Source organism: Malania oleifera, chromosome 1, assembly GCF_029873635.1.
Source record: "Malania oleifera isolate guangnan ecotype guangnan chromosome 1, ASM2987363v1, whole genome shotgun sequence".
Classification (NCBI taxonomy): domain Eukaryota; kingdom Viridiplantae; phylum Streptophyta; class Magnoliopsida; order Santalales; family Ximeniaceae; genus Malania; species Malania oleifera.
The window spans coordinates 15,201,825-15,229,709 of NC_080417.1; the positions used below are offsets into that span (position 1 = coordinate 15,201,825).

Here is a 27,885-nt window from a genome sequence, read left to right on the forward strand (position 1 = left end):
TGGAGCTGCAATTTTTGAATTTGAATTAGATACCTTGTGGCATATGCAGTTGAAGCATATAGGTGACTACATGTATTCAGATGTTTGGGGACCAATGATTATGGTATCAAAGGATAGACATATGTTTTTCGTGGGTGTATCACATAAGGTCTTGGTTTATCTAATGTGGCACAAACCTGATGTTGATGAGTTTACTAGGTTAAACTTGTGGTTGAGGTGGAGTATGAGACCGGAAAAGAAATCCTCAGGTCAAGCATTGGGACTGAGTACGCTGATTTTGTTCAAGAAGTTTTGTGAGCAGGGTGAGTCATATGTAGGGCTTGCAGGGTACTTCTTGGTGAAGTTAGCGAGTATGACATGTTTCTTGTGTGACCGATCGCCAAAGGCATCGCTAGATAGGAAAGTTGCAGATGAATTGTGGGCAGGTTTTGCAGTAGACTACTCAGTTGTGGGTGGATGTCCATTGGTGTACTATTCTAGTGATAAAGGATCTAGGCGTGATGTTATGTCTAGACAGTACATCTTTCTGGGGTACAAGAAAGGTGAGTACAAGTTAGGTGATCCTGTGGCAAACAAATGGGTGATCAAGGACATGACTTTTGGTGATAAAGCCATGAGGCAGCGTACTGAGGCAAAGAAGGAGAAATAAATGCCAAAAAACTACGGCAACAACAATCATGTTACTCATGTGAAATTAGGGACTCAGGGTAGAAATGCGGGGGGTTCTATCTTAGATCAACAGTATCATGGTATGAATGGGCATGTGATGCAGGTGGAGCAACGGACTCAAGGCAAAAATGACACTGGTTATATTGCATGGAGTTTCAAATTAAGAGGCCGGCAGAGTCACGGTGAGCCTATGTACACTATCAGACCACCACTTAAGTATATATTGGTGAGACTTTCAATTGGGAAGTGGGTGATAGTGATGTATGAAGTGATGTATTTGTTGTGTGTGAATGACCCGTTATTGGTTGGAAATGCTTTAACTAAGGTTAATCAATTAGGAACTCTATTGAAAGATTTTGACATGAATGTGTTAGGCACGGCCAAGATGAGTCTTGGTTTGCTGAATCGATTAGACAGAGTTACATGGAGATTGATGTTATCTAAGGATGACTTTGTGGACGGAATCGTAAGGAGACTTCGTTTGTTGTATCAAGGGGGTTTTGTGGAGAGTCAATAAGGAATTTCTATCGCTTGGTACCCAAGGACGTGCTGTGATGTCTGGAATATGTCAAAGGTTCTCCATGATTATGCAATGGAGTGTTTCAGCAGACAACAGAGTGAACCATCAGTTGTTAGTTTTGCTGAAGACTATGCAGTGAGTTTTGGTGATATAAGACTTGTAGCAGTTTTTGTGTTTACTGTTGTTGGAAGGTCTTATTGGAAGCCTAGGGTGAAGTCTTCGAGTGTTGCATCTACAACTATGTCGGGGTTTAATGTAGAAGCTGAAGCTACCATTGGTAAGTTCAAGCAGTATTGCTTAGACTTCATATCTCAAAGTGCTAGAAGGGAGACAAATCTAACTCAACATTCAAAGGTTAAGGTGGAGCATCAGGCTATGTTTTTCATGATTCTCCTATGGGGTAGAAATTCACCAAGGTGGAGATTGTTGTGATTGGTGGCTCATTTCTTGAAATGACTAATTTACACAAGGAGAAGAACATAGTGTAGAATTCTGGGAGAAAACCGTCAACGGTTTTCTGTGGCCTTTCTAAAATCGTCGACGGTTTCACTGAAATTTCAGACATCTTTAGAAACATGCTCTCGGTATCTCAAACCGTCGAAGGTTTCAAGAAATCTCAGAAAATCGTCGACGGTTTTGTTTTCTGGGTAGCGAGAGAGAAATTCAAAATTTGAATTTGAATGTTAAGTTGGTTAATTTTTTTGGGGGGGGGGGGTGCGACCTCCGAAGGAAAGTCTATATATTTTTGTCTGAGTGTATTGTGAGACAAGAGAAATTATTTTAAGAAGTTTATTATATACTCTATAATTTCTTAGTGAAATTGTTGTGTTGATTGCTTCCGTGGATGTAAGCATTGTTGAACCACGTTAATTCTCGTGTTGATTTTTGTTGTTTCTTATTTTTCTGGTTGTGTTTCATTTACTTGTTGTGTTTTACTTATTCCATTGTGCATCTTATATCTGATCTATTTTACAACAACACTCAAATTTTATAAATAATAAAAATTATTATTTTTATTAATCTTAAATTATTTTTATTCGATTTTTTTATTAAAATATAATTTCTTAAGATAAATGTTATGTGAACAACTAAAGATTGCAATCAATTATAGATGGTATATGCTATTTTACTAATATATAATATTCTATCCGTATAATGCAGATATAATTTATTTTCATTTTATAAAATTAATTATTTAATTCCTTAAAATTTTATCTTTTTTTATTCCTACAATTCTGTTAATTATTCTATTCTTTAACATGTCATTTCTTTTCTTTTTTTTTTTTTTGCCATCTTAGTACAAAATAATTTTTATCTATTTGTTCTTTATAGACAACTTTGTCACACTCAAATAGCAAAATTTATCAATGGTAATATTTATTAAATTTATAAGAGAACTTTTGTTTTAAAAAATAACTAATCATTCATGTGACATATAAATTACAATTATCAGTTACAAACTACTGCCAGACGATCTTCATCCATGACATGATAGAATACGTCATTAGCCAAATGCAGTCGGATGATTGATATTGCCTTTACTTTCAATTCATTCCAACTTGCTTCATCCATACTTTCCGGCTGAATTCCGTATAAGTTCTTCATCATGCCTTACTGCACCAAGAGATCTTTCACCATTCTCTGCCACAAATAGAAATTCTTGGTTCCATCAAACTTAACAACGTCAAATTTTGTAAATGAAAATCTAGAGACTATTACAACAATGCTTTGATACCAATTTTTTTGTGAAAAAACCCAAATTGCATAGCATAATACATTTATGTAGGATCAAACACACAATGTAGTAAATGATGACTATATAGAACAATCCACAACCACATGAAGTATATGAAAGCAAGAACAACAAATAACACAAGAAATTACGTGGTTCAACAATGCCTACATCCACAAGAGTAAACGACAAAGATTCATTATCTTATTGTCCAAATTATAAGAACAATAGATCAATCCTCTTAACTAGTACAATCATCATACTCTAAATACATCATATATGACATATATATAGAATTCTCGAAGGTTTTTCCTCCAAACCTTAACTATATTTACGTACCCCATTCAAAATTTGAAATCTGCGCTGAGTGTCCCAAGCCAAACTGGTCAATGGTTTCCCCTGCCGCTACTTGATTTCCTTCATCTTTTCCTTTTGTGTATGCTATCTGTTAGCCATATTTCACAACATTTAACTTTCATGCTAAATCATTAAATACTTATTCAAGGTTGTATCATTTGAATTTAAAAAGTATACAATGTCTATTTTCAAAATTTTGATATCCTACATCTAGTTACAAACTTAAATATCATGCTTACTTTGTTTTCTATTTTATTTTATTTGTTTTTGATATCCTTATGATGCATACTATGGGTTTCAATTAGTTGAGAGTGATTGGTCAAAAAGTTAATAAAGTGTTTGAAAATGTTTAAAATAAATAAATATTAATTAGAAAAAATTAAATTAACTAAAAAAAAAATACTTCTATATATTAAAAATAACACAAAATATTTATTTCAAAATAAAGTTTAACCAAAATTACATAAATTTATATTTATTCAACATTCGAAAGCATATAAATTGAGATTTTGAATTTGCGAGTTTTTGGGTTTGGATAAGATATAATATAAAATTGTATTGAATTTCAAATCCAAATGAAGTCAAATTTAACTCTTAAAATTCATGCTCTATTATAAATAAAAATTAAATATTTAAAACTTTTTTTCAATTATATTACTAAAAATTGAAAAATATATATTTTTGTATTACTTTCAAATCTATAAAGAAAAAAAACAAAATATTTTGCACTTTTAAATAAATTTTCTATTATTTATATTTTCAATATGAATCTTAAAAAATAAAAAATAAGCCAAGAAAATTTAAGTCTTTGAAAAACTAAAAAAATGAGAAGTGAAAGATGTAGGAAAACATACCTTATTTCCGTTTCTTATATAATTCATTCCCAAAGTTCGAATTTTATTTCGTGGCAAAACATTCAGATGGTACATATTCAAATCCAACATTCACCTGCAAGATCTGCTTCACGTCCCATCAGTGCCTCCTATCGATTCTCTTCGCTCTCAATCTTTTTTGTGAATTGCAGACAGAGAGAGAAGAAGACATGATTTAAGCAAACAAAAACACTACTTAAAATAGCTTTTTTTAACTGCCACATGTTAGCTAGTGACGATTAAATAAAACACTAGATGATTTAGCATATTTTTTTTAAAAAACGTTATAACATCTAATAAGTTTTTGGTCACATCAATTTTGGAAATAACCTTCCATCTTGCCAAAAAAATTTAATTAAAATAAATTTAAATTTGAAAAAAACTCGCATCGACACATTGACGCCCACTAATTGAGGAATACGGATTTCCAATGGACCCTCCCCCATGCCTACATATATTCCTCCAACACTGTCTCCCACATGCAGCAACTCACGCGCCTGCTGATCGTGTCCACGACCCTCAATGTCTTTTCCCTCTGCAACACACAACGTGCAAATGACGCGCTGAATCCGCGCCACCATTTCCGAACGCCAATTACAGTATCCCGTGACACTGAACTGAGCCCAACAGCCACTCAGCCAGCTGCTGCGCAGCTTTCATCTTCTTCCTCCTCCTTCCCCGCCTCCTTTCTTCTCTCCTCGGAAACCTCACCCCACCTTTCCTACCATTCACACTGCCAAAAGTAAAAAATAAAAATCCCGCACAGATCAATAGATTCAGTACACCATGAAACTTCCTCCAACACCCCAAATAATAATTATCTCAAATCTCACCCCCTCCCCTCACAATGCATCCCGCCATTAGACCCCACAAGTACTTCCTCTCCCGCCTTCTCCTCCTTCTCTGCTTCTTTCTCTCCTCGTGCTTGGCGAAGTTTCCGCCGTCCGTTTTCCCGCCGGCGACCCTTCTCCCCCCGTCCGACGCTGTCTCCCTCCTCTCCTTCAAGTCCAAGGCCGACTTGGACAACAGGCTTCTCTTCAACCTCAACGAGCGCTTCGATTACTGCGTGTGGCAGGGAGTCAGCTGCGACCAGGGCCGGGTCGTCCGTCTCGCCTTCCAAGGCTTCAGCCTCCGCGGCGTCTTCCCCCCCGACTCCCTCGCCCGCCTCGACCAGCTCCGAGTCCTCAGTCTCAAGAACAACTCGCTCTCCGGTCCCATTCCCGACCTCTCCGGACTCGTCAACCTCAAGTCCCTCTTCCTCGAACGCAACTCCTTTTCCGGCTACTTCCCTGCTTCCATCGTCTCTCTTCACAGGCTTCGATCTCTCGATCTCTCCCACAACAACTTCACCGGTCCTATCCCTCCCAGGCTGTCCAGTCTTGACCGGCTCAGCTCTCTCCGCCTCCAATGGAACCGCTTCAACGGCTCCCTCCCTCCCCTGAACCAGTCGTCGCTCCAGGTCTTCAACGTTTCCGGCAACAACATCACCGGGCCGATACCAGTCACCGCAGCTCTCTCTCGCTTCGACGCGTCGTCGTTTTTGTGGAACCCTGGTCTTTGCGGCGAGGTCATCAACAGAGCGTGCGGGTCTCGGCCTCCGTTTTTCGAATCTTCCACCACGATTCCGCCGCCGGGGCCGCTTACGCAGGGCGCGCAGTCACAAGGGACTGCGCTGTCTCCGCCGATATCGCTGAACAAGCACAAGAGAACTGCTCTAATTCTAGGGTTTTGCATTGGGTGTTCAGTACTAATTTTGTCCGTTTTCATATTCCTGGCATTTGGTAAAAAACAGAGTAATAGGAGAGTCCCGAAGCAGGCCATGGCGGCTTCAGATATTGGAAGTGCCGATGCTCGAGCCGAGAAAACTGAAGTATCGAATGCAGTAGAAGATAGCAACTTGGGGGAGAAGGGAAGGGGAATTCAACGGGTGAGGAGAAGTGGGAAGTTGGTGTTCAGCGCAGGGGAGGTGGAGGCTTACACTCTGGAGCAGTTGATGAGGGCTTCGGCTGAAATGTTGGGCAGAGGTACGATTGGGACTACGTATAAAGCTGTGATGGATAATCAGCTGATATTGTCCGTCAAGAGGCTGGACGTCAGCAAGACGGCGATTACGAGTGGCGAGGCGTTTGAGCAGCACATGGAGGCGGTGGGCGGGCTGCGCCACCCGAATTTGGTACCGTTGAGAGCGTATTTTCAGGCCAAGGAAGAGAGGCTCATCGTCTACGATTACCAACCCAATGGCAGTCTCTTCTCTCTCATTCACGGTATGCATTTTGATTGTGTTAATAAACCTTTTTGATCTTCTTTCTGGTTTTACTCTGCTCACTTATTATGGTGCGCGCCGTGAATTGGGGTTTTCGACCTGGTGGTGGGTGCGTATAACAGTGATGCATGTGCATTGCATTGAATATGGTAAGGAATTCTTGCTTCTCAGGGGTCTACTCCAATGCGTGTTTGCTATTGATTCTTACACATTTAAATTCTTTCTGGAAGCCCATGCTTTGATCTATCATCTCATAGGTTCATAGCGTTTGCTACTTAGCATTAGAAGTGATAACACTTACACTAGCTGCCCAATGGATCCAAATTAGTCAACCATCCACGCAACAATCAGATTGTTTGTGTAACGCCCGGAAAACACACACACATAAAATATATAAAATTTTCATATTATATCCACATCATTCAATACGGATACCACATACCCTGATACCACAATTGTAAATTTTCAAGGACCTTGTGGACTCGGTAGTACCACTGTCCATATTTAAATAATAAACAAAACGGAAATGAAGAATTTTTCTATAACCATAATTACCCCAGCTAACAGAGTACTAACCCATCTTGGGCATATACAAGTCCCAAAATGACCAAAAATCTAACATAAACCAAAACGGTATCTTGCCCACACTCACCCTTGGTGAGATCGTCTAAGTCTTGCCCTGGAGCTCTCAGGCTCGACTCCCGGAAAGCCTTGAAACACTTCTTAGTAAGAAGGAATACATTATTATTAGTGTGTGACAGATGAGTTTTATTGTACAATGCTTGTATACATTTCTTATAATAATCTTAAATAAACACGACTTATATATATAAATCACATTTATGGAATTTCTAACACATATCTTGCAGTTTATTAAAACTTGCTAACGCGTGTTTTACGACATACCACATATAATATAATGCAGTTCATAATAAAGACAACTAACGTACGTTTTACGACATATTAGGGATAAATTAATTCGCACTTCTATAACACTTCAAATTTTTCCTGTACTGATCATACCACCCTATCAGCATTAGTACATACGCCACACAGGCCATCTGCCTCAATTTATATGCCACACAATTATATGCCGCACAGGCGAGTTATATGCCACACAGGCTAATTATATGCCACACAGGCTAGTTATATGTCACGTAGGCCTTCTCCTTCGTTTTATTCGCCACACAGGTCTTTTATCCAGTTATATAATCAATCACTCCATATTTCCCCAATTCAGTGTAAGGTATAACTTTTCATACAACGGAATTAAAACTGTCATGCCCACATAATCATATCAGACCTATCATTTCATGAAATCACAGTAATCCGAATATATACATATATCCATAAATCAGCCTAGCCACACATGCTCGCAATACCATACCATAACAGTTTCAATAGGATCATGTAAATCATTTTATTAAGTTATCCTCATGCCACACTATTTTAATTATAAAATTTGTAATACGATATATTACCTGGAAAAATTCATTTTTGTCGAAAAACTAGGTCTAATCGCCTCCACAATTTTATTTAACCAAAAATATATTTTTAGCAAACAGAGATGATCAACCTACATACCATAGGTTTTCCCCAAATATGTATAATATTCAAAAACTACGGTTTTATATGCCTGAATCTTCAGAAATTCATATACGGTGTATACGTAACATATTCTTGAGTTTAATTGGTTCAAAATCTAGAAAATAGTTGACATAACCTATTCCTCTTACCTTTCTTTGAAGAAAATGCCTACCACGCTCACTGGAACGAACCCTAAGTTCCTTAATACGGCGAGGAGAGAGCCGCTGGTAAGCCGAGGAAGTAGGGAGAGACATCCAAAGGGCTTGCCGAGGTCCCGAGAGGCCGTGGGAGAGAGAGAGACGCGCGGGAGAGCGAGGGTTGGCGGGGGAGCGAAACCCTAGAGAGATATAGGGAGAGAGATAAAAGGAAAGAAATTTTAAAACAAAAAAATGACTTACGTCTATTTATAAGCGCCATTACCTGGACGAAACCGTTGACTGTTTGCCCAAAACAGTCGACGGTTTGGCTTGAAGCAAGCCAAAATCTTAGCGTCTCATCTCAGAACGCTCTCGGTAGTTTTAACCGTCGACGGTTTTCTAAGACTTCTTGAAAATGTCAATAGTTTGGTCTCTAACCAAACCTTCCAAACATATCTGTCTACGATTTTGCCCTAAGGCCCACGAAACCATCAACGGTTTGGCAATTTACCAAACCGGGTTCTTACATTCTCCTTTCCTTATAAAAATTTCGTCCTCGAAATTTGATAACCCATACGTAGTACCGATTCTGGAATTATTAACTTAATCATCCGATTCTAGAAAGAGTCGGCGGTCACCCACATAGCGGCTCCGTCTCAAATTTATTACTAATCCTCGCTTATGACGGAGGAATACCGTGGTTACAATACACAGTCTCTTGGGAAACTACAAATAGCTAAACCAAAATTTTCCCAAAGCCATTCAAAACACACAACACATAATTTATACCACAACATACAGACCATCACTACACAGACTTATACACATCCAAACATAACTGTATAGCCTGCACAACACGAACATTTAAATTCAAATTTAACCATTTACCTGTCCTGTTACTTTTACCTGTCTACTGCTTGGTCCTGTTGAACAACTGTGGAGACTTTTGGTGTATTTTCTCTTCCAATTCCCACGAAACTTCCTTCACCGCATGATTTTGTCATAGCACTTTCACTAACAGTATTCTCTTAGTACGCAGTTCTTGTTCCTTCCAGCCTAGAATCTGAATTGGTACTTTCTCAAATGATAAAGTGTCACTCATCTCCCAAGGCTTGTAGCTTATCACATGCGAAGGATCGGAGATGTATTTTCTCAGTATAAATACGTGAAATATATCATATAGCCTAGATAACGCTGGGGGTAAAGCTACCTTGTAGGCAGTTGGACCAATCCTCTCTAGAATCTCAAATGACTCGATATACCTAGGGTCCAGTTTACCTTTCTTCCCAAATCGCACAACTCCCTTCATTAGAGCAATCCTTAGGAAAATCATTACTCCCACATCAAACTCTAATTCTCGTCGGCGAGTATTAATATAACTCTTCTGTCGACTCTGAGCTCCCTTGATTCTGTTCCGGATCAACTTGATTTTCTCAGATGTTAGTTGAGTCAATTCTGGCTCCAAAATTTGTCGTTCGCCAACCTCGTCCCAATAGAGTGGAGACCGGCATTTTCGTCCATACAACGCTTCATATGGTGCCATCCCAATACTGGTTTGGTAGCTAGTGTTATAAGCGAACTCGACTAACGGCAAATACTGAATCCAACCACCACTAAAGTCCAGTACACATGCCCGCAACATGTCTTCCAATATCTGGATTGTTTTTTCTGACTGTTGGTGAAATGTTGTACTGAATGTCAACTGAGATCCCAAGGCTTTTTGCAAGCTTTTCCAAAATTGGTAGGTAAACCATGAATCTCGATCCGGGACAATGGATACGGGTACGCCATGAAGTCGAACTATCTCTTGCACATATTAGCTTTGCCAGCCTATTCATGGAGTAACTGACTTTAATAGGGACAAAATGCGTAGTCTTTGTCTGCACATTTTCGAAGTGTTCAGGGTTACATGCCAATAATTTGAAATCTAGTATACTTCATGCTGGAATTAAGGCAGTGCAGCTGGACCAAATAAAGAGGCTAGCAGATTTCCAAGAAGGAAGCTTTCAATTCAGATATTTAGGCATCCCTATGGTAGCATCAAGATTGAATAAAATGCATTACTCCCTTTTGATTAGTAGAGTGTCAGAGCTGCTACAAGGATGGCCATCTCATACAATTTCCTTCGCAGGTAAGCTGGAGCTTGTGAATTCTGTGATTCAAGGTGTTGAATGCTTTTGGCTTGCCATTTTCCCAATCCAAAAATCTGTTATGGACCATGTGATTAGACTGTGTAGGACCTTTGGGGTGGTAGGAAGAAGCCCCCTATTGCATGGAAGGAGATGTGTATCCCTAAAAAGGAAGGGGGTTTGGGGATATTTGATCTTAGCTCTTGGAATAAAGCTCTACTCTCCCGAGTCCTCTGGAATATCCAAAGTAAAAAAGACTCTCTCTGGGCTAAATGGATGCACCAAATCTATTTAAAGGAATCAAATTTCTGGGATGCAGTGGCTAAACATGATTCTCCTCTATGGATAAAGATAGTAGAACTAAAAAACCAGCTTGTGCAGAATTGTGGGGGTAACATGGCAGCTGAATGTTTGTTAAAGCAATGGGCGGTTGATGGGCAATTTTCTTCATCACTGGCTTATGAACACTGGAGGATTAAGGGGAGAACTGTCCTATGGCACAAAGAGGTATGGAAATGTGGAAGCATCCCTAAACATGCTTTCACTTTATGGATGGGGTTAAAAGGAAGGCTACCTATGAATGATAAATTATTTGGTGATGGCATAAATCGGAATTGTGTATTGTGTAATTTAGAGGTGGAGTCCAATGAGCATCTCTTTTTCTCATGTCAATTCTCAAAAGAGGTTTGGGGTTAGATCAGGGCTTGGTTAGGCATATCAAGAGAAATGTCCACTATCAAATGTGCACTAAAATGGTTACATAAAGAAGCTAGAGGTACTGGGGTCCACCCTACAAGGAAGAAGGTATGCCTGGCACTTCAGGAATAGGAGAGAGTTCGAGGGAAAGATCATATCCCCACCAGAGATGGTTGAAGTGATCCAAAGGTACACGTTTAGAATAATTTTTGATAAATTCAATATGTTTCATATTTCATGAATGATGTTAGTTATTTTGAAGTTTGTTACTCATGTTGATAGCTAGGCAGGTCTTTTGATCTGTCCTACTTTTGTGTATGTTATGATAGATTTTTGATGAATCCTGGGTATGCCTAGTGTAGTTGTATATTCTCAACTTTGATCAATACATTTACTTTTTACTCATAAAAAAAAAAAAAAAGCGCAATCTTTGTCTGACGATCCACAATTACCTAGATGGCGTTTTGTCCATGCAACGTAGACGATAACCCCGTTACAAAGTCCATGGAAATGTGCTCCCATTTCTACTCAGGAATGTGAAGTGGTTGCAGTGGTCCTTCTGGTCTCTGATGCCCTGCTTTTACTTGCTGGCATGTGAGACTGTTGCACGAATTAAGCAATCTCCTTCTTCATGTTGTTAAACTAGAAGGATTTCTGCAGATCCTTATACATCTTTGTGCTCCCTGGATGTACATCATAGAGAGAGCGATGAGTCTCCTTCAGAATTATCCTTTTAATCTCTGCATCATTAGGTACACACAACCTGGTGTAAAACCTCAAAACTCCGTTGTCTGATATATTAAAACCTGTTCCCAGACCACTCTGTACTTTCTCCATGATTTTCACCAACTTTGCATCTTTTATCTGAGCAGCTTTAATCCTTTCCTACAATGTCGATTGGACTACCAGACTAGCAATGAACCCCTGATGATTATCTTTCACTATCTCCACATTCAATCTGTCCGGGTCCATTCTGATTTGACGTTGAGCTATTATCACCGAGACTGATACGTTTCTAGACTTCCGACTCAAAGCATCAGCTACCACATTAGCTTTCTCTGGGTGATAATTGATGGTGCAGTCATAGTCTTTAATTAATTCAAGCCATCTCCTCTGTCTCATATTTAACTTTTTTGGGTGAAAAAGTATTTCAAGCTTTTGTGGTCCGTGAATATTTCACATCTTTCCCCATATAAATAATGCCTTCAAATTTTTAATGTAAAAACCACTGTTGCTAATTTCAGATTGTGTGTCGGATAATTCTTCTCATACTCCTTAAGTTGTTGAGAAGCATACGCAATAACCTTACATCGTTGCATCAACACGCATCCCAGCCCCTTTTGAGACGCATCACTGTAAATAACAAAACCCCCTTTTCTTGAAGGAATGGTCAATATCGACGCAGTGATGGGTTGCTGCTTTAAATCTTAGAAGCTCTGTTTACATTCATCTGTCCATTTATATTTTATATTCATCTGTCCACTTATATTTTATATTTTTCCTGGTCAACCTTGTCAGAGGGCCTGACAACTTGGAGAAACCCTTATCGAATCGGCGGTAATACCCTGCCAATCCCAAGAAACTTCTGACCTCGTGGACATTATTCAGTCTTGCCCAGTCCACCACTGCCTTTACCTTGCTCGGGTCCATAGAAATACCATCTCGGGATATCTTGTGTTTGAGGAATGCAACTTGCTCTAGCCAGAACTTGCATTTCTTGAATTTAGCATACAACTTCCTTTCCCTTAATACTTGAAGTAGTATCCTCAAATGCTCCTCGTACTCTTCGGGACTCTTTGAATAAACCAGTATGTCGTCAATAAACACCACCACGAACTGGTTCAAATACTGGTGGAAGACCCTGTTCATCAAATCCATGAATGCAGCAGAAGCATTCGTCAGTATAAAGGGCATAACCAAAAATTCATAATGACCATACTGGGTTCGGAACGCAGTCTTAGGTACATCCGCTGTCTTAACTCTCACCTGATGTTACCCGGACTTGAGATCGATCTTCGAGAAGACCTATCATCCCCGAAGCTGGTCAAACAGGTCATCGATACGTGGTAGCGTGCATTTGTTCTTTATCGTCACTTTATTTAATTTCTGGTAGTTGATGCACATTCTCATCAACCTGTATTTCTTTTTAACGAACAACACCAATGTGCCTCACGGTGATACGCTCGGCTTGATGAACCCCTTGTCCAACAGCTCTTGTAACTGTTTTTTTAATTCTTTCAACTCTGTTGGAGCCACTTTGTATGGAGCCTCAGAGATCGGCGCTGTTCTCGGAGATAGGTCGATAGCAAACTCTACCTCACGCTTAGGAGGTAATCCCGGCAAATCCTTCGAAAATATGTTAGGAAAATCCCTTACTATCGGGATATCCTCAAGTTTAACTCCCCCCTCTGGTGCTTCCTTCACCCAAGTTCGGTACCTATGACACCCATCCAAGAGTAACATTTTAGCCTGCATAGCTGATAGAATCGGTAGCAAGGCGCACATGCACGACTCCACAAATCTATACTCCTACTCCCCGGGAGGCCTGAACACCACTTCCTTCTTATAACAATCAATACTAGCATAACTGGATGCTAGCCAGTCCATTCCCAGAATTATGTCAAAATCGTGCATATAAAAAACCATTTGATCTGCCGGTAGTGTTTTCCCCTGTATACTGATTAGGTAACCTTTAAGAATCCTTCTACACACTACCACGGTCCCTGTCGGTCTGGCCACCGAAAAATCAACCTCCAGAAGCTGAGTTTCCATCCCACAAACTCTAATAAACTCCCATGCTATGAAGGAATGTGTCGCTCCTAAATCAAACAAAACAAAAACTTTATTTGACAGAAATGAGATGTTACCTGTCACCACGTCATTCGCCTTTTCTGCCTCTCCCAACGTCAGAGAATAGACTCGTGTCGGGACGGTGTTTCTCTGCTGTCCGCCTTGGGATTAATGGGGGTAGCATTGATCGGTGGTGCCTGACGTTCCCGTGCAAGGTGGTTGAGTCTGCTGCACTGAAAGCAAGTCCTCGTTTCCCCTCGACATCTCCCTTCATGCCTCCTGTTACACCTGGGGTAGGGAGAACGTGACAAATCACCTGGTCCCACTCGATCCCCCATTGCTGATCTCTGGCCTCCACTATTGTGGTTCTTCCTCCATAGACCTTGACTCGAATCGACTTGAAAACTTGGAGGGATGGACCACTTCCTCTAATTTGCTATCCCCGCACTCCTCTATAGTCTGATCTCCACAACCGTGGCTTTATCCACCAGGTCAGAGAGAACCCGAACGTGGAATGCCACGACCTGCTCATAAATTCCCAGTCTCAGACCCTTCTCGAATATTCGAGCCTTCTTTGGCTCATTTGGGACCATGTAGGGGGCAAAGCGAGACAATTCTACGAACTTAGTCACGTACTGCTGTACGGTCAAGTGTCCCTGTGTTAGATGCAAGAACTCTTCCGCCTTAGCTTCCCTGGTGGAAGCGGGAAAGTACTTGTCAAAGAAAAACTCCCTAAAACGGCTCTAGGTCATTGCTGCAGGCCCTGGTCTCTGTTCCTCAATCAGCTTTACGGCTCGCCACCATCGCTTAGCCACTTCAACTAGCTTAAAAGTGGGGTACTGCACCCTCTATTCCTCTGTGCAGCGCAGGACACCCAGTGTCTCCTCCATCTCCTACACCTAGTCTTCCGCAGTAATCGAGTCAGTTCCTCCCGTAAACGTCGAGGGATTCATCCGGATAAACTGCCTTATAGAGCAGTCCTGGTCTGCGGGTGGTCCATTCTGACCTTTGAAGTCTCGTTTCATTTCTGCCCTAACCTGACGGGTTATACTCCACAGCAACGTGGAGGTATCGATGTCATCATCGCTAGAAGTCCCGAGTCATTATCCCTTCTAGCGTCCACGTTCTTATCTCGGCGATTCATCCTTGAAAAATAGAACAATTACTCTTCTTAGAACCCTACTGCTGAAACACAGCCCGTACTATCAATTCACTACATTCATAAAATTCACCACATTCCCATTCTAAAATACATAGACCCCCTTCTCTCCATAAACTAGTAACCCTCCAAATTCCTATTCTTAGGATTCAATCTTACAACACAGAAACAGAACCGTTAATGGTATGCCATAATTTTTCTAAAATCGTCGCCTCAGGAAAAGTATAGAAAATCATCACGAAATTCTTGCCCCTAGGCGGCAAGACAAAATCCAATACCCCTTTTCCTATCTTTCACTTAACTCATTCCTATACTCTGGTAGTATACTCTACTATAGTCTATAGAACCTAACAACTTGAGTTCTGATACCACAATTGTAACGCCCCGAAAACATACATAAAATACATAAAATTTTCATATTATGTCCACATCATTCACTACCACATGCCTTGATACCACAATTGTAAATTTTCAAGGACCCAGTGGGATTCGTAGTACCACTATCCATATTTAAATAATAAACAAAACGAAAGCGAAGTATTTTTTTATAACCATAACTACCTTAGCTACCAAAGTACTAACCCATCCTGGGCATATACAAGTCCCAAAATGACCAAAAATCTAACATAAACCAAAACGGTATCCTGTCCACACTCACCCTCGCCAAATTGTCTAAGTCCCGCCCTGGAGCTCCCAGGCTCGACTCCTTGAAGGCTTGAAAAGTTAACATGTTTGATGGGGTGAGACACTTCTCAGGAAGAAGGAATATATTATTATTAGTGTGTGAAAGATGAGTTTTATTGTACAATGGTTATATACATTTCTTATAATAATCTTAAATAAACACGACATATATATAAATCAAGTTTATAGAATTTCTAACACATATATCTTGCAGTTTATTAAAGCCTACTAATGCTTGTTTTACGACATACCACGGATAATATAATGCAGTTCATAATAAAGACAACTAACATAGGTTTTATGACATATCAGGGATAAATTAATTCACACTTCTATAGAACTTCAAATTTTTCTTATACTGAGCATACCATCCCATCAGCATTAGTACATGCACCACACAGGCCATCTGCCTCAATTTATATGCCACACAAACTAATTATATGCCATGTAGGCTAGTTATATGCCACAGACCAATTATATGCCACGCATGCTAGTTATATTCCACACATGCTAGTTATATGCCACACAAGCTAGTTATATGCCACATAGGCTAGTTATATGCCACACAGACTAATTATATGCCACACAGGCTAGTTATATGCCACAGAGGCCTTCTCCTTCGTTTTTTACGCCACACTGGCCTTCTACCCAGTTATATAATCAATCACTCCATATTTCTCCAATTCAGTGCAAGGTATAACTTTTCATACAACGAAATTAAAACTGTCATGCCCACATAATCATATCAGACCTGTCATTTTATGATTTCACAGTAATTTCAATATATACTTATATCCATAAATCAACTTAGCCACACATGCTCGCAATATCATACCATAACAGTTTCGGCATGATCATTTAAGTAATTTTATTAAGTTATCCTCATGCCACACTATTTTAATTATAAAATTTGTAATATGACAAATTACCCGAAAAAAATTTGTTTTTGTCGAAAAACTAGGTCTGATCGCCTCTACAATTTTATTTAATCAAAAATATATTTTTAGCAAACAAAATGATCAATCTACATACTATAGGTTTTCCCCAAATATAATATTCAAAAACTACGGTTTTATATGCCTGAATCGTTCAGAAATTCATACACGGCATATATATAACATATTTTCGAGTTTAATCGGTTAAAAAATTTAGAAAATAGCCGACATGACCTATTCCCCTTACCTTTCTTTGAAGAGAATGCCTACCACGCTCTCTAGAACGAACCCTAGGTTCCTTAATACGGTGAGGAGAGAGTCGCCGGTAAGCCGAGGAAGTAGGGAGAGATGTTCGGAGGGCTTGCCGAAGTCCTGGGAGGCCATGGCAGCGAGAGAGACGCGCAAGAGAGCGAGGGTTGGCCGGGGGAGTGAAACTTTAGAGAGAGATGAGAGGAAAGAAATTTTTAAAACAAAAAAATTGACTTGCATCTATTTATAGGTGCCACTTACTCGGATGAAAGTGTCAATGGTTTGGCTTGAAGCAAGCCAAAATCTTAGCATCTCATCTCAGACGTTCTCAATAGTTTTAACTGTCGATGGGTTTTCTGAGACTTTTCTCGACGGTTTGGTCTCCAACCAAACCTTCCAAGCATATCCGTCAATGGCTTTGCCCTAAGGCCCATGAAACCGTCGACGGTTTGGCGATTTACCAAACCGGGTTCTTACAGTTTGAATGATTTGACAACGAAGTATGTATGATTTAAATGCTTGTAATTTGGAAATTAAATCTTTGCATTTTTATGGATTTCAAGGCTTTAAGTTGTAGAAAGCCTGGGTTAGCATTTGTTAGAAATTTTAGGAAATCTTCTTTGAGCTATGCCCTACTTTACATTTAGACAATTCCTTTTTTTCTAAAAATCTAGTGGCAGTTGTTTCTATCACTTGCAAGCTGCGTTAAATCTGTCAATTGCTATTTATCTAAAAAGAAACTTGTTTTAGAAGGGCAAAAAAACAAGAGGTGAAGGTAAGATAAGTTAACTCTATTCAGCCCTTTTGAGGGCAGAAATGATAGATAGATGTGGCAGCATCCTGTGGGCTAACGTGTGAAATGGGGCTCAGAAGGGGTCTCTCCATTATCCCCCAAATCATCCCGCAACTGTTGACCAAACAGTCCAAAATCCATGGAGGCGATCCCACGTGGGTTGCCCATGAGGACAACGTGACCCTAAAGAGTGTGATTAGTTATCAGTTACCAAGTTGGAAATGAAAATCAAAGGAGCGGGCGCTATGGAGCCACTATCCTTTTGAACCATCACCTACCATCAACTGAGAACTATCCGATATACATGGTGGGGCAGTTAAGAGGAAGAGGTATCGTCAATAAAAGGTGGGAGGATGACACTCGGAGTTATCAGAAAGTTGCCACTCCTATACCTTTGCTCTAGGTCATTTGACTGACGTAAGCGTCCGAGGGTTCTCACAAAGGCCCACTTTGGTCACCTCTTTACTCGGTTAGCAGTTGTGTTGAATATGATATCAGCAGTTCAAACCATTCATGAGCATTGCGTGAGAAGGAGAGACCATTGGTATGAGAAGTCATCAACAACCCCCTTCAAAGGTGTTGATACCCGATGCCAACAAGAAAGGGAGACCTTACAAGTTAGTTAATGAGAATCGCAGAAATTGAGTAAGGGGGATGACCAAGCAGGAAAGGAGGGTGATTAGATAAAAAGGAAGGATAAGTTACTAATATAGAGACAAAGATAGGATCGGAGAGAGAAGGTAATGGAGGAAGAAGATAAAGTTGACATCAAATAAGTGTTTTCTTGATCATGTCATAGAGGAGCCTGTTGTTTCATTATAAGGCTATTTATAGGTTGCCTATCAAACCCAATCCTAAACATATGGAATCCAAAATTCTCTCGATCATCTAATCTTTACCCAACAAGTCAATTCCCATGGTTCATTTGAATTTAAAAGCAAACCTACAACTATATATCCTTGCAATTCAAATCCCCTAGCACATTTGAATGTAGACACTGTCTGCAGATACTAGACTCATAACTGCCCTCACAATACAAATTCCTGGTTCATTCGAATTTAGACATATGGCTTGGAGAAAAATTTTGACTGGCTCCTTTTATTTTTTATGATATGTGTACTTGGTGAGAACTATACCTGGAATGATGCCTAGCTACCTGAGGCTGTGTTATACAAATATACTGAAAAACCAAAAGCAGGAGCGAGATCAGACTAAAATCAGACGAACTAAGCTTCTGTCTGATTTTTTGGTATTCAGCTTCAAACCGAAAAACCAAAAACTAAATTAACTAATAAGTCGGTTATCTGTTAGTTTATATATAATATATATGTTAAAAATCAGTGAAAATGTTTTTGAAGTAATTAAAATATTGATTGAACTGTTTATATATATTTAAAAAAATTTATTCAAATGTCAATAAATCAATTTAAAAGCAGAGAAACCAACACCAAATCACCCATATATTCAAAAAATTCTTTAAAAATGAGTTTCGGTTCCCCCTTCAAGAAAACCGCATGGCTTTGTTTGGTTTTAATTTGACCCAAAACCTTACTGAAATGAACCAAACTGCTTTCAGCCCTAAGGCTAGCTAGCTAGTGGTTATCACTTGACTGACTGATTATTTTCAGCCACCTTCGCAGGTGTCTTGACCAAGATGTTACTTGAAGGCATGCATATATAAAATACTCAGCTAGTCCTTTACTTCTTACTAATGACTTAGCCAAATGCTTCTCTCGAAAAACCATTCGGTTGTCTTTTCTTTATTTATTTATTCAATGTCCTCCATTAGGTCATAAAATATGTATTCAATTTTATTATTTTCCTAGGTCTAGTGGCTTCCTCATTGGTCAAATTAAGCATTTATAAGTGCAAAGATGGCACAAATGGTCTACCATTTTGAAATAACTGTCCATTGTGCCCATTTTTCCTCAAACACAATTTCCATTACAATCAATGGAGCCTGAAGCACAAATTTCCATAAACAGAAAAAATACTGCTGCTTCAGACCTCTTTTGAATTGTCTCCTTTCTTTTTAGGAAAATTATGTCTATGTTCTGCGTATGTATCAATCAAAAGCTCTTTACTGCTTGCATTTTCTCTTTCCCTCTAAATACTTCTATCTTTGGTAATATAGCAGGAGTATCACTTAATTGAGTATTTTTGTAATCTCTCTTTATTGTTCTGTTTCATTTCCTAGTTATACATCTGGAGATTGTTCATTTTCTATCTTATATCCTTCTTTATTCTTTCCAGAATTCAAACCTATGACCAAAACTTTAACTGAGACTTGTAATCTAAGAGTTGAATTTGTTCTCAGGAAAGCCAAAAGTATTACTTGGAAATGGTATATAGGACAACAGACATCGCATTGGTGCTTACAATTAAAAGAGAATGGGGCTCCTGTTGTAAAAATTTTAAATTTCTTGCAACGTGTTAGCATAATTAAGTTGATTGACAAATTTCCATGATTGGGTCAATCTCCATGATTTGTGTAATTAGAGCATAATTTGTGTAATTAACATTAATGTCATTAATGATTTACCTTTGTGAGCTTGTTTCCTTCACCTATAAAAGGATGACCCTTGTACAGTTTTATATATACAAAAATACAGAAGTTATTTACAACTCTTTCTTTCTTCTCTTAGTTTTAACATGGTATCAGAGCTAAGTTTGGTTCTTGACCGCTAGTTGGTGTCTTTCTTTTGGTTCCGCCACTGGTATTCCAATACCATAAATTGATTCCGTTACTCCAGAGTTTTTCGCTTAGTGTAAAAATCATTCCGATCCAACACCGCATGCCTCACGAGCCCAGTCACTAGCGGCTAGACACCGCATCCGCTCGCCGTCATCTCTGGCGACGGTTCCAGCAATTTTCCAGCTACCGTCTGACACCACTTCCGACGGAGCTCCGGCGAAGTTAGTTTTCTTTGACTAGTTTTGTAATGTCCCAGAAAATAATATGCATGGAAGTGTAAAAAAAAATAAAAATAAAAAATAAAAGAATTTAAATTAAATAATAATAATTATTAATTAAATTATATAATATAATATATTAATATAATATAATATAATATAATATACTATAATATATTATTATATATGTTTATATATATAAAAAAAAGTATCCTAAAGCTTCGATTTCAATTGAAATCTTCCAGGCCCCCAGTGTCTCACTTTCTCCTGCTCTCGTTTCTCACCTCATGCCACTCCTCTCTCTCTCTCTCTCTCTCTCTCTCTCTCTCTCTCTCTCTCTCTCTCTCTCTCTTTATTTTCTCGAGAAATACTTGGTCGATCAAAAAACGGAAAATACTGTTGGGTTCTATTTTCTGCCAACGACATTCCTATCGGAGTGGATTTTTCGTAGGAGCATCGTAGGCACCACTCTTGGGGTAAGGTAAACCCATTCGTTCTTCTCAATTTCTTTCAAATCTTCAGCCTAACTAACGATCTGAAACCTTCACGTGGTTCTAGGAGTGTTTTTCTACAAGTCTAGCGGAGTGGATTTTTGAATTGAGTTTTTCAGGCACCAATCTAAGGTTAGGGTAAGATTTATGAAATTGAGCAAATTTGTGATTTTTGACAATTCAATTATTTATTTGAAGTTTATAAGTTTAGGAAATATTAAAATAGTATTTTATTTGGGGTGAAATTGATAAATTAGGATTTATGAATTTAGGGTTCGGGTGAGCGCCGCGGGTAAAATTTCGGAATCCCTATTGGCGTAATTTTAGGAAACCAAGTAAGGGGAATAGATTAAGCCAGTAGTTTTTATGAATTTACCGGTTTAAATGGAAAATATATGAATTTATAAATGTAAATGATTATTAGGTGAGTTTTAAAAGAAAAGCCAACCGTTTGAACTGTGGTTTTTGAGCCTAGGGCTATAGTTATTATTTGTGAAAATGGAATGATTAAAGTAATGAGTTTTCTGGAAATTGTGGAGATAATTAAATGTGTATTTTCAGTAAAATTGAAGATGAATATGGGTTGACTTACTATTTTAATTAGATATAATTATGCGTATTATTTGAAATGTGTGGCATAGTATAATTATGATTTCTAAGTTGTATATTTGTGAATATTGGATGTTGGAGAATATTACTTTTAGGATATATATATATATATATATATAGAATTCTGGTATATTATTGAGGATATTTATTTATTTTTTCGTTGCGTGATTGAGGTTATAGTATCAGACACAGGTGATTGGATTACATCACCCCCCGGACCCAACTTGGCGGGTTTGGGGCGTGACAAGTTTTTCGTGCTCATTCCATCGACACCCTCCTTTTGCTCTAAATTGGTCAGCATTATCATTTTTTTTTGTTATGACTTCTTTAAATGATGTTGCTCACCCTATAAAGATTGTTTTGAATGGCTCCAACTAAAATGTTTGGGCCCAACAAATGTCAATTTTTCTAATTGGTCGGAGATTATGACGTTTTGTCACTGGAACAAAACAAAAACCCACAAAAAATGACAAGCAATCCATAGAGGAGTTTGATGAGGCTCTTGATGAATGGGAAAATATTCACTATAAGATCTTTTCTTGGTTTATTAATACATCAGTTCCTTCCATTCTGAGTCTACTTCCTAAGTTTCGGAATGCCAAACTTGCTTGATATTTTTTGGCAAAACGATACAACTGTGGTAGTGATGTTGCTCTCGAGTTTTAGTTGAAAACTAGACTTTCCTAGATGCGTCAGGAACCTGGACAGTCTATTGCCGAGTTTCATGCTTAGGTTAGGTGTATTTGGGATCAGCTTTCTCAAGCTGACCCTGCTTTTTTTGATGAGTAGTCGATTAAGCTTTTTGCTGCATATCGAGATCGTTGTCAGTTTATATATTTTATGATGCATATTCGGGATGAATTTGAGAATACTCGAGCATCTTTGTTACATCGATCTCCTCTTCCTACACTTGAGGTTGCTCTTGCGGAGTTAATTTCTGAGGAGATATGATAATAGACTCGTTGGGTTCATTCTACCGATATGGTCTTGGCTACTGTCTCGTCTAGCTCATCTACTCTGGCTACTCCTGCTATAGCTGTTGCTTCTTCTAAACCGCGTCGTTTCAATGGCCAATGCCACTATTGTAAGGAAGATGGCCACCGTATTTTCGATTGTCCTAAGAAGAAGGCTAAGGATGTTAGGGATGCTCTTAAGGCTAAGGCATCTTACTCTTCCAAGCCTGTTGTTGCTGTCTCCACTAGCTCCTCGACTTCTGATTCATCTTTTTCACCTTCTTTGTTGTCTCTTTCTACAACTGATCTTGAGACAATTATCACCTAGGTTCTATCTCGTACTTCTGCTGCATTATCAGTCTCCACAGGTAACTCTACATCTTGGTTTATTGACTTTGCCTGTTGCAATCATATGACCTCTAATTCCTCTTTAGTGACCCATAGGAAGCCTTTAAATCCTTTTCCCTTAATTTATACTATTGATGGCTCACATATGTCTGTTAGTCATCTTGGTCATGTTTCTACTCCTACTCTTTCTGTACCTGACACATATGTTGTGCCTAACTTGTCTCTAAATCTCTTTTCTGTTGGTCAACTTGTTGAAAGTGGTTTTATCTTAATCTTTTCTCACAAAGGTTGTGATGTGTAGGATCCGAAGACGGGCCAGCTAGTTGGGACCGGGCGTAAAGTTGGTTGCCTTTTTGAGCTCACATCTCTGCATTTGCATAGTTCTTGTTCTCCTCCGTCTCTTACTGCTGCTTTGTCTTCCTGTGTTTGGCACTCTTGTCTCGGTCATACCTCTTTGTCTTGTGTTCAGTCTTTAGCTTCTAGTAGTTGCTTAGGAAATGTTAAATTTGAACATTTTGATTGTATGTCTTGTCAACTTGGGAAACGGAAAGCTTTACCTTTTAATGAAAGTAATTCTTTGTCTTCTGCACCTTTTGATTTTGTTTGTTCTGATGTGTGGGGACCTGCTCCTATCTCTACTAAGGGCGGGTCTCGTTACTTTGTTATTTTTATCGATTATTACTCTCGGTATACATGGATTTATCTTTTGCATGATCGCACTGAGTTGCTTAATGCTTTTCGCGATTTTAAGCAGATGATAAAAACTCAGTTTGATCGCACCATTAAAGTTTTTCGGTCTGATAATGCCCTGGATACGTCTACCTCTTTCATTGAAGAAATTAAAGAGGTAGACACCTTATCCCATCGATCTTGTCTATCCACCTCCTAATAGAATGGCCGTGCGGAACGTAAGCATCGTCACATTCTTGACACTGTTCGCTCTCAACTTTTATCTACATCCCTACTAGAATCCTTTTGGGGAGAAGCCGCTCTTACTGCTGTTTACACTATTAATCGGGTTCCAACCCCTACTCTTTCCAATAAATCACCATATGAGGTCTTCTATGGAAAGGTACCTGATTATTCTCTTCTCAAAGTATTTGGTTGTGCTTGCTTTGTTTTATTCCCACCTCATGAACATACAAAACTTGAACCTCGTTCTCGTCTCTGTTGCTTTCTTGGTTATGACATTGAACACAAAGGTTGTCGGTACTATGACCCCATAGTCAAGCGCGTCTTCGAGTCTCTCGTCATGTTTAGCTTTGGGAACACAATGTTCACTAGTATCTCTACACTCTCATCCAATTGTCCCTTATACTCTCCCATTTTCACTTACCCTGCCATAGATCCCTCTCCAGATTTTCCCTCTAATGTAGGTCATGACAGCTCATCAGGTGATCACTCCATGTCTGCCTCTCACGAACCTGGACCGTTTGATGATCATGACATTGCATCCACTCTGCTTGAGTCTTCTGATTTGGATGTCCGTCGTTCTAGTAGGGTAAGGGCACCTCCTACCTATCTTAGTGATTATTTCTATTTTTCTATTCTTGACTCTTTTCACAAGCCTCGCAATTATCGCGAAACTTGTTTTGTTCCTGTTTGGTAGCAAGTTATGTTTGAAGAACTTGATGCACTTCACAAAACTCATACTTGGGACCTGGTTGACCTGCCTCCTGGAAAGACTATAGTTGGGAACAAATGGGTGTATAAAAGGAATACGAACTCCGACGGTACTGAAGTAAGAAGACATGAAGCTCGTTTAGTGGCAAAGGACTTTACTTAGGAGTATGACATTGATCATGAGGAGACATTTGCCCCTATTTCTTTTATTACCTCTGTTTGCTTCCTTTTGGTTGTTGCCTCTGCCCGACGATGGCCTTTATTTCAGATGGATGTCAAGAATGCCTTCTTACATAGTGATTTGGCTGAGGAGGTATATATGTAGCCTCCTTCAAGGTATCCTCATCCTTCTGGTAAGGTTTGTCGTCTCCGACTGGCATTATATGGGCGTAAGCAAGCTCTCCGTGCTTGGTTTGCCAAGTTCAGCTCCACTGTTGCACAACTTGGGTTTGCTTCTAGCCCCTATGATTCAACTCTTTTTACTCGTCACACTGATACTGACATCACTATCCTACTGCTTTATGTTGATGATATGATCATTACTGGTGATGATACTTTTGAGTATTCATGAGCTTAAGTAGTTTTTGTGTTAGTAGTTTGAGGTGAAAGACCTTGGTTCTCTTAGCTACTTCCTCTGCTCCCCTACCTCTGTTGGCTACTCTTTGACCTAAGCCAAGTATGCTTCTGATCTTCTCACATGTGCTGGTCTCACAGATTGTAAGATAACTGATAGTTTGCTGGAGCCCAACATCAAACCCCGTCCTACTGATGGGGAGCTTTTTCCTGATGTCACTCGTTACCGATAGTTTGTTGGGAGCCTGATTTATTTCACTGTCACTAGACCAAACATTGCCTATGCAATGCACCTTGGTAGCCAGTTTATGTCGGCTCCTCGTTCCGTTCACTATGCAGCTGTTCTTCGCATCTTACGCTATGTGAAGGGAACATTATTTCATGGGCTTCATTTCTCCTCTCACTCATCCTTAACGTTATATGTTTATTTTGATGCTGATTGGGCATGAGATCCTACTAATCGTTGGTCTACCACTGGTTTCCTTTTTCTACTTGGTGACTCTCTTATCTCTTGGGGCAGCAAAAAGTAGATTGTTGTTGCTCGCTCTAGCACTGAGGCTGAGTATCGGGCCCTTGCTTGCTGATACTCCTTATGAGCTTCTTTGGCTTCGTTGGCTTCTCCAAGATATGGGTATTCCTTAGCCCTTGAGTACTCCGCTTTATTGTGATAATCATAGTGCTGTCCAGATAGCTCATAATGATGTCTTTCATGAACGTACCAAACACATCGAGATCGACTATCATTTTGTGCGTCATCATCTTTAGGAGGGGACACTTCACCTCTTGTCAGTTCCTTTGGCTGATCAGTTGGCTGATATCTTCACAAAAGCTCACCCACCTAGTCGTCATCGTGCTTTAGTTTGCAAACTTCAGTTGGCATCTTCGATACCACCTTGAGTTTGACGGGGAATGTTAGCATATCTCCCTAATTAAGTTGATTGACCAATCTCCATGATTTGTATAATTAGAGCGTGATTTATGTAATTAACATTAATGTCATTAATGATTTATCTTTGTGAGTTTGCCTCCTTCACCTATATAAGGATGGCCTTTGTACAATTTTATATATACAAAAATACAGAAGTTATTTACAATTTTTTCTTTGTTCTCTTAGTTTTAACACAACACAATGGAGAGTAGATTGTTTTTTTCTTCTTTATGTTGGCTCATTCATGTTGTCCGTTTCTTGTTATGGACTTGCACTCGTTTATTATTATTATTTTTTCCCTCCAAATGGATGTATTTATTTCGTAATTAATCTTTCCATGCAAACAAAGTAGGCATCAACTCCTTCCATGCTGTATGGTTGTGAATGTGGACAGGTTCAAGATCAACCAGGGCAAGGCCTCTCCACTGGACATCGTGCTTAAAGATAGCAGAAGATGTGGCACAGGGCCTCGCCTACATCCACCAAGCATCAAGGCTTGTCCATGGCAACTTGAAGTCTTCCAATGTTCTCCTTGGCTCCGACTTTGAGGCCTGTCTCACAGACAATTGCCTAGCCATCCTTGCACACTCATCTTCCAACGATGATCCAGGCACAGCACGCTATAAGGCTCCCGAAACCCGCAAGTCCATCCACCAAGCCACTCCCAAGTCCGACGTCTACGCATTTGGGGTTCTCTTACTGGAGATTTTGACAGGTAAACACCCATCGCAGCACCCATTCCTTGTGCCCGCTGATATGCCAGATTGGGTGTGTGCAATGAGAGACGATGATGGAGGGGAAGACAACAGACTGGGAATGCTTGTTGAAGTAGCTGCTATTTGTAGCTTGACATCTCCAGAGCAGAGGCCTGTGATGCAGCAAGTGCTGAAGATGATACAGGAGATTAAGGAAAGCGTAATGGCTGAGGATAACAATGCCAATGCCTTTCATGGTTTTTCATAGAGCTTTTGTTTTGTGTGCGCATGCTTGGAATCAATTGTGCAAGAAAGAATGAACAAGCTATAAAGACTTCCTCGAGAGGAATTGGGAACAGATGTTTAATTAATTTGCGGGGCTAAAATCTGAGGGCATTGTTCTTGGTCTCATTGAATGAAAGTCCACCATTGCCTCTTTCTTGGAATTGTTTTTACTCCTTCATTTTTTCATTTATTTGATTTTCTTTTAAAAGAAGGTGCAAATCAAATCTTGTTACCATATATGTAACTTCTAAATTCTAATGGCGGGTTGCTGAGCAAAGTTTTCCACCAAATTGGACTATTGGATTTGTGGTGGTATATGGAAGTGGGCCATATGATCTAATGGTGTAGATGTGAATGTGGTACTTCTTGATATGTAGATACATATGTATGTATGTATGTATGAATAAATTAATTTAGCATATTTTGAATTCCATGTGTTTTGTCAAAAATAATTTAAAATTTATTTTAAATTTTGGTTTATTATTATTATTATTATTATTATTATTATTATTTTTTAGTTTCCATGGAAAAGATAATTTATTTTAGTTTATTTTATTTTTAGACAAAAGATGTATTGGAGAAAACATACACATGTTTTGAATTCTATTTGAAGTTTGGGTTTTCATTAATAGGAACCTTTATGTCAAAAAGGTGTAAAATTCATGTAATTTTAAATGATACACACAAGGGCTACCTTTTAAAAATAATAATTATATATATTTATTATGTCTCCTGCAACTTAGCGTGGATATTTTAAGGTGGTTCTAGAGCTCTACTACATTGAAATACAAGTTATATTTTAAATTCAACATTTACAAAACAAGAATGGATGCATTTATAATTTGACAAGATAATTTTAATTTTACTTTTCTAAAGTATTTTAGAGTTCCCTTTT

The 27,885-nt window shown here is 39.0% G+C and overlaps 1 protein-coding gene across 1 annotated transcript; it reads left to right on the forward strand.

Moving 5' to 3' along the window:
* The first annotated feature begins 4,629 nt into the window (after window positions 1–4,629).
* LOC131162596 (probable inactive receptor kinase At5g67200) lies at window positions 4,630–27,423 on the forward strand. The gene is made up of 2 exons (XM_058119211.1): window positions 4,630–6,414; window positions 26,405–27,423. The coding sequence occupies exons 1-2, from the start codon at window positions 4,998–5,000 to the stop codon at window positions 26,971–26,973; spliced, it is 1,986 nt and encodes a 661-aa protein (XP_057975194.1). The 5' UTR covers window positions 4,630–4,997; the 3' UTR covers window positions 26,974–27,423.
* Window positions 27,424–27,885: the final 462 nt, after the last annotated feature.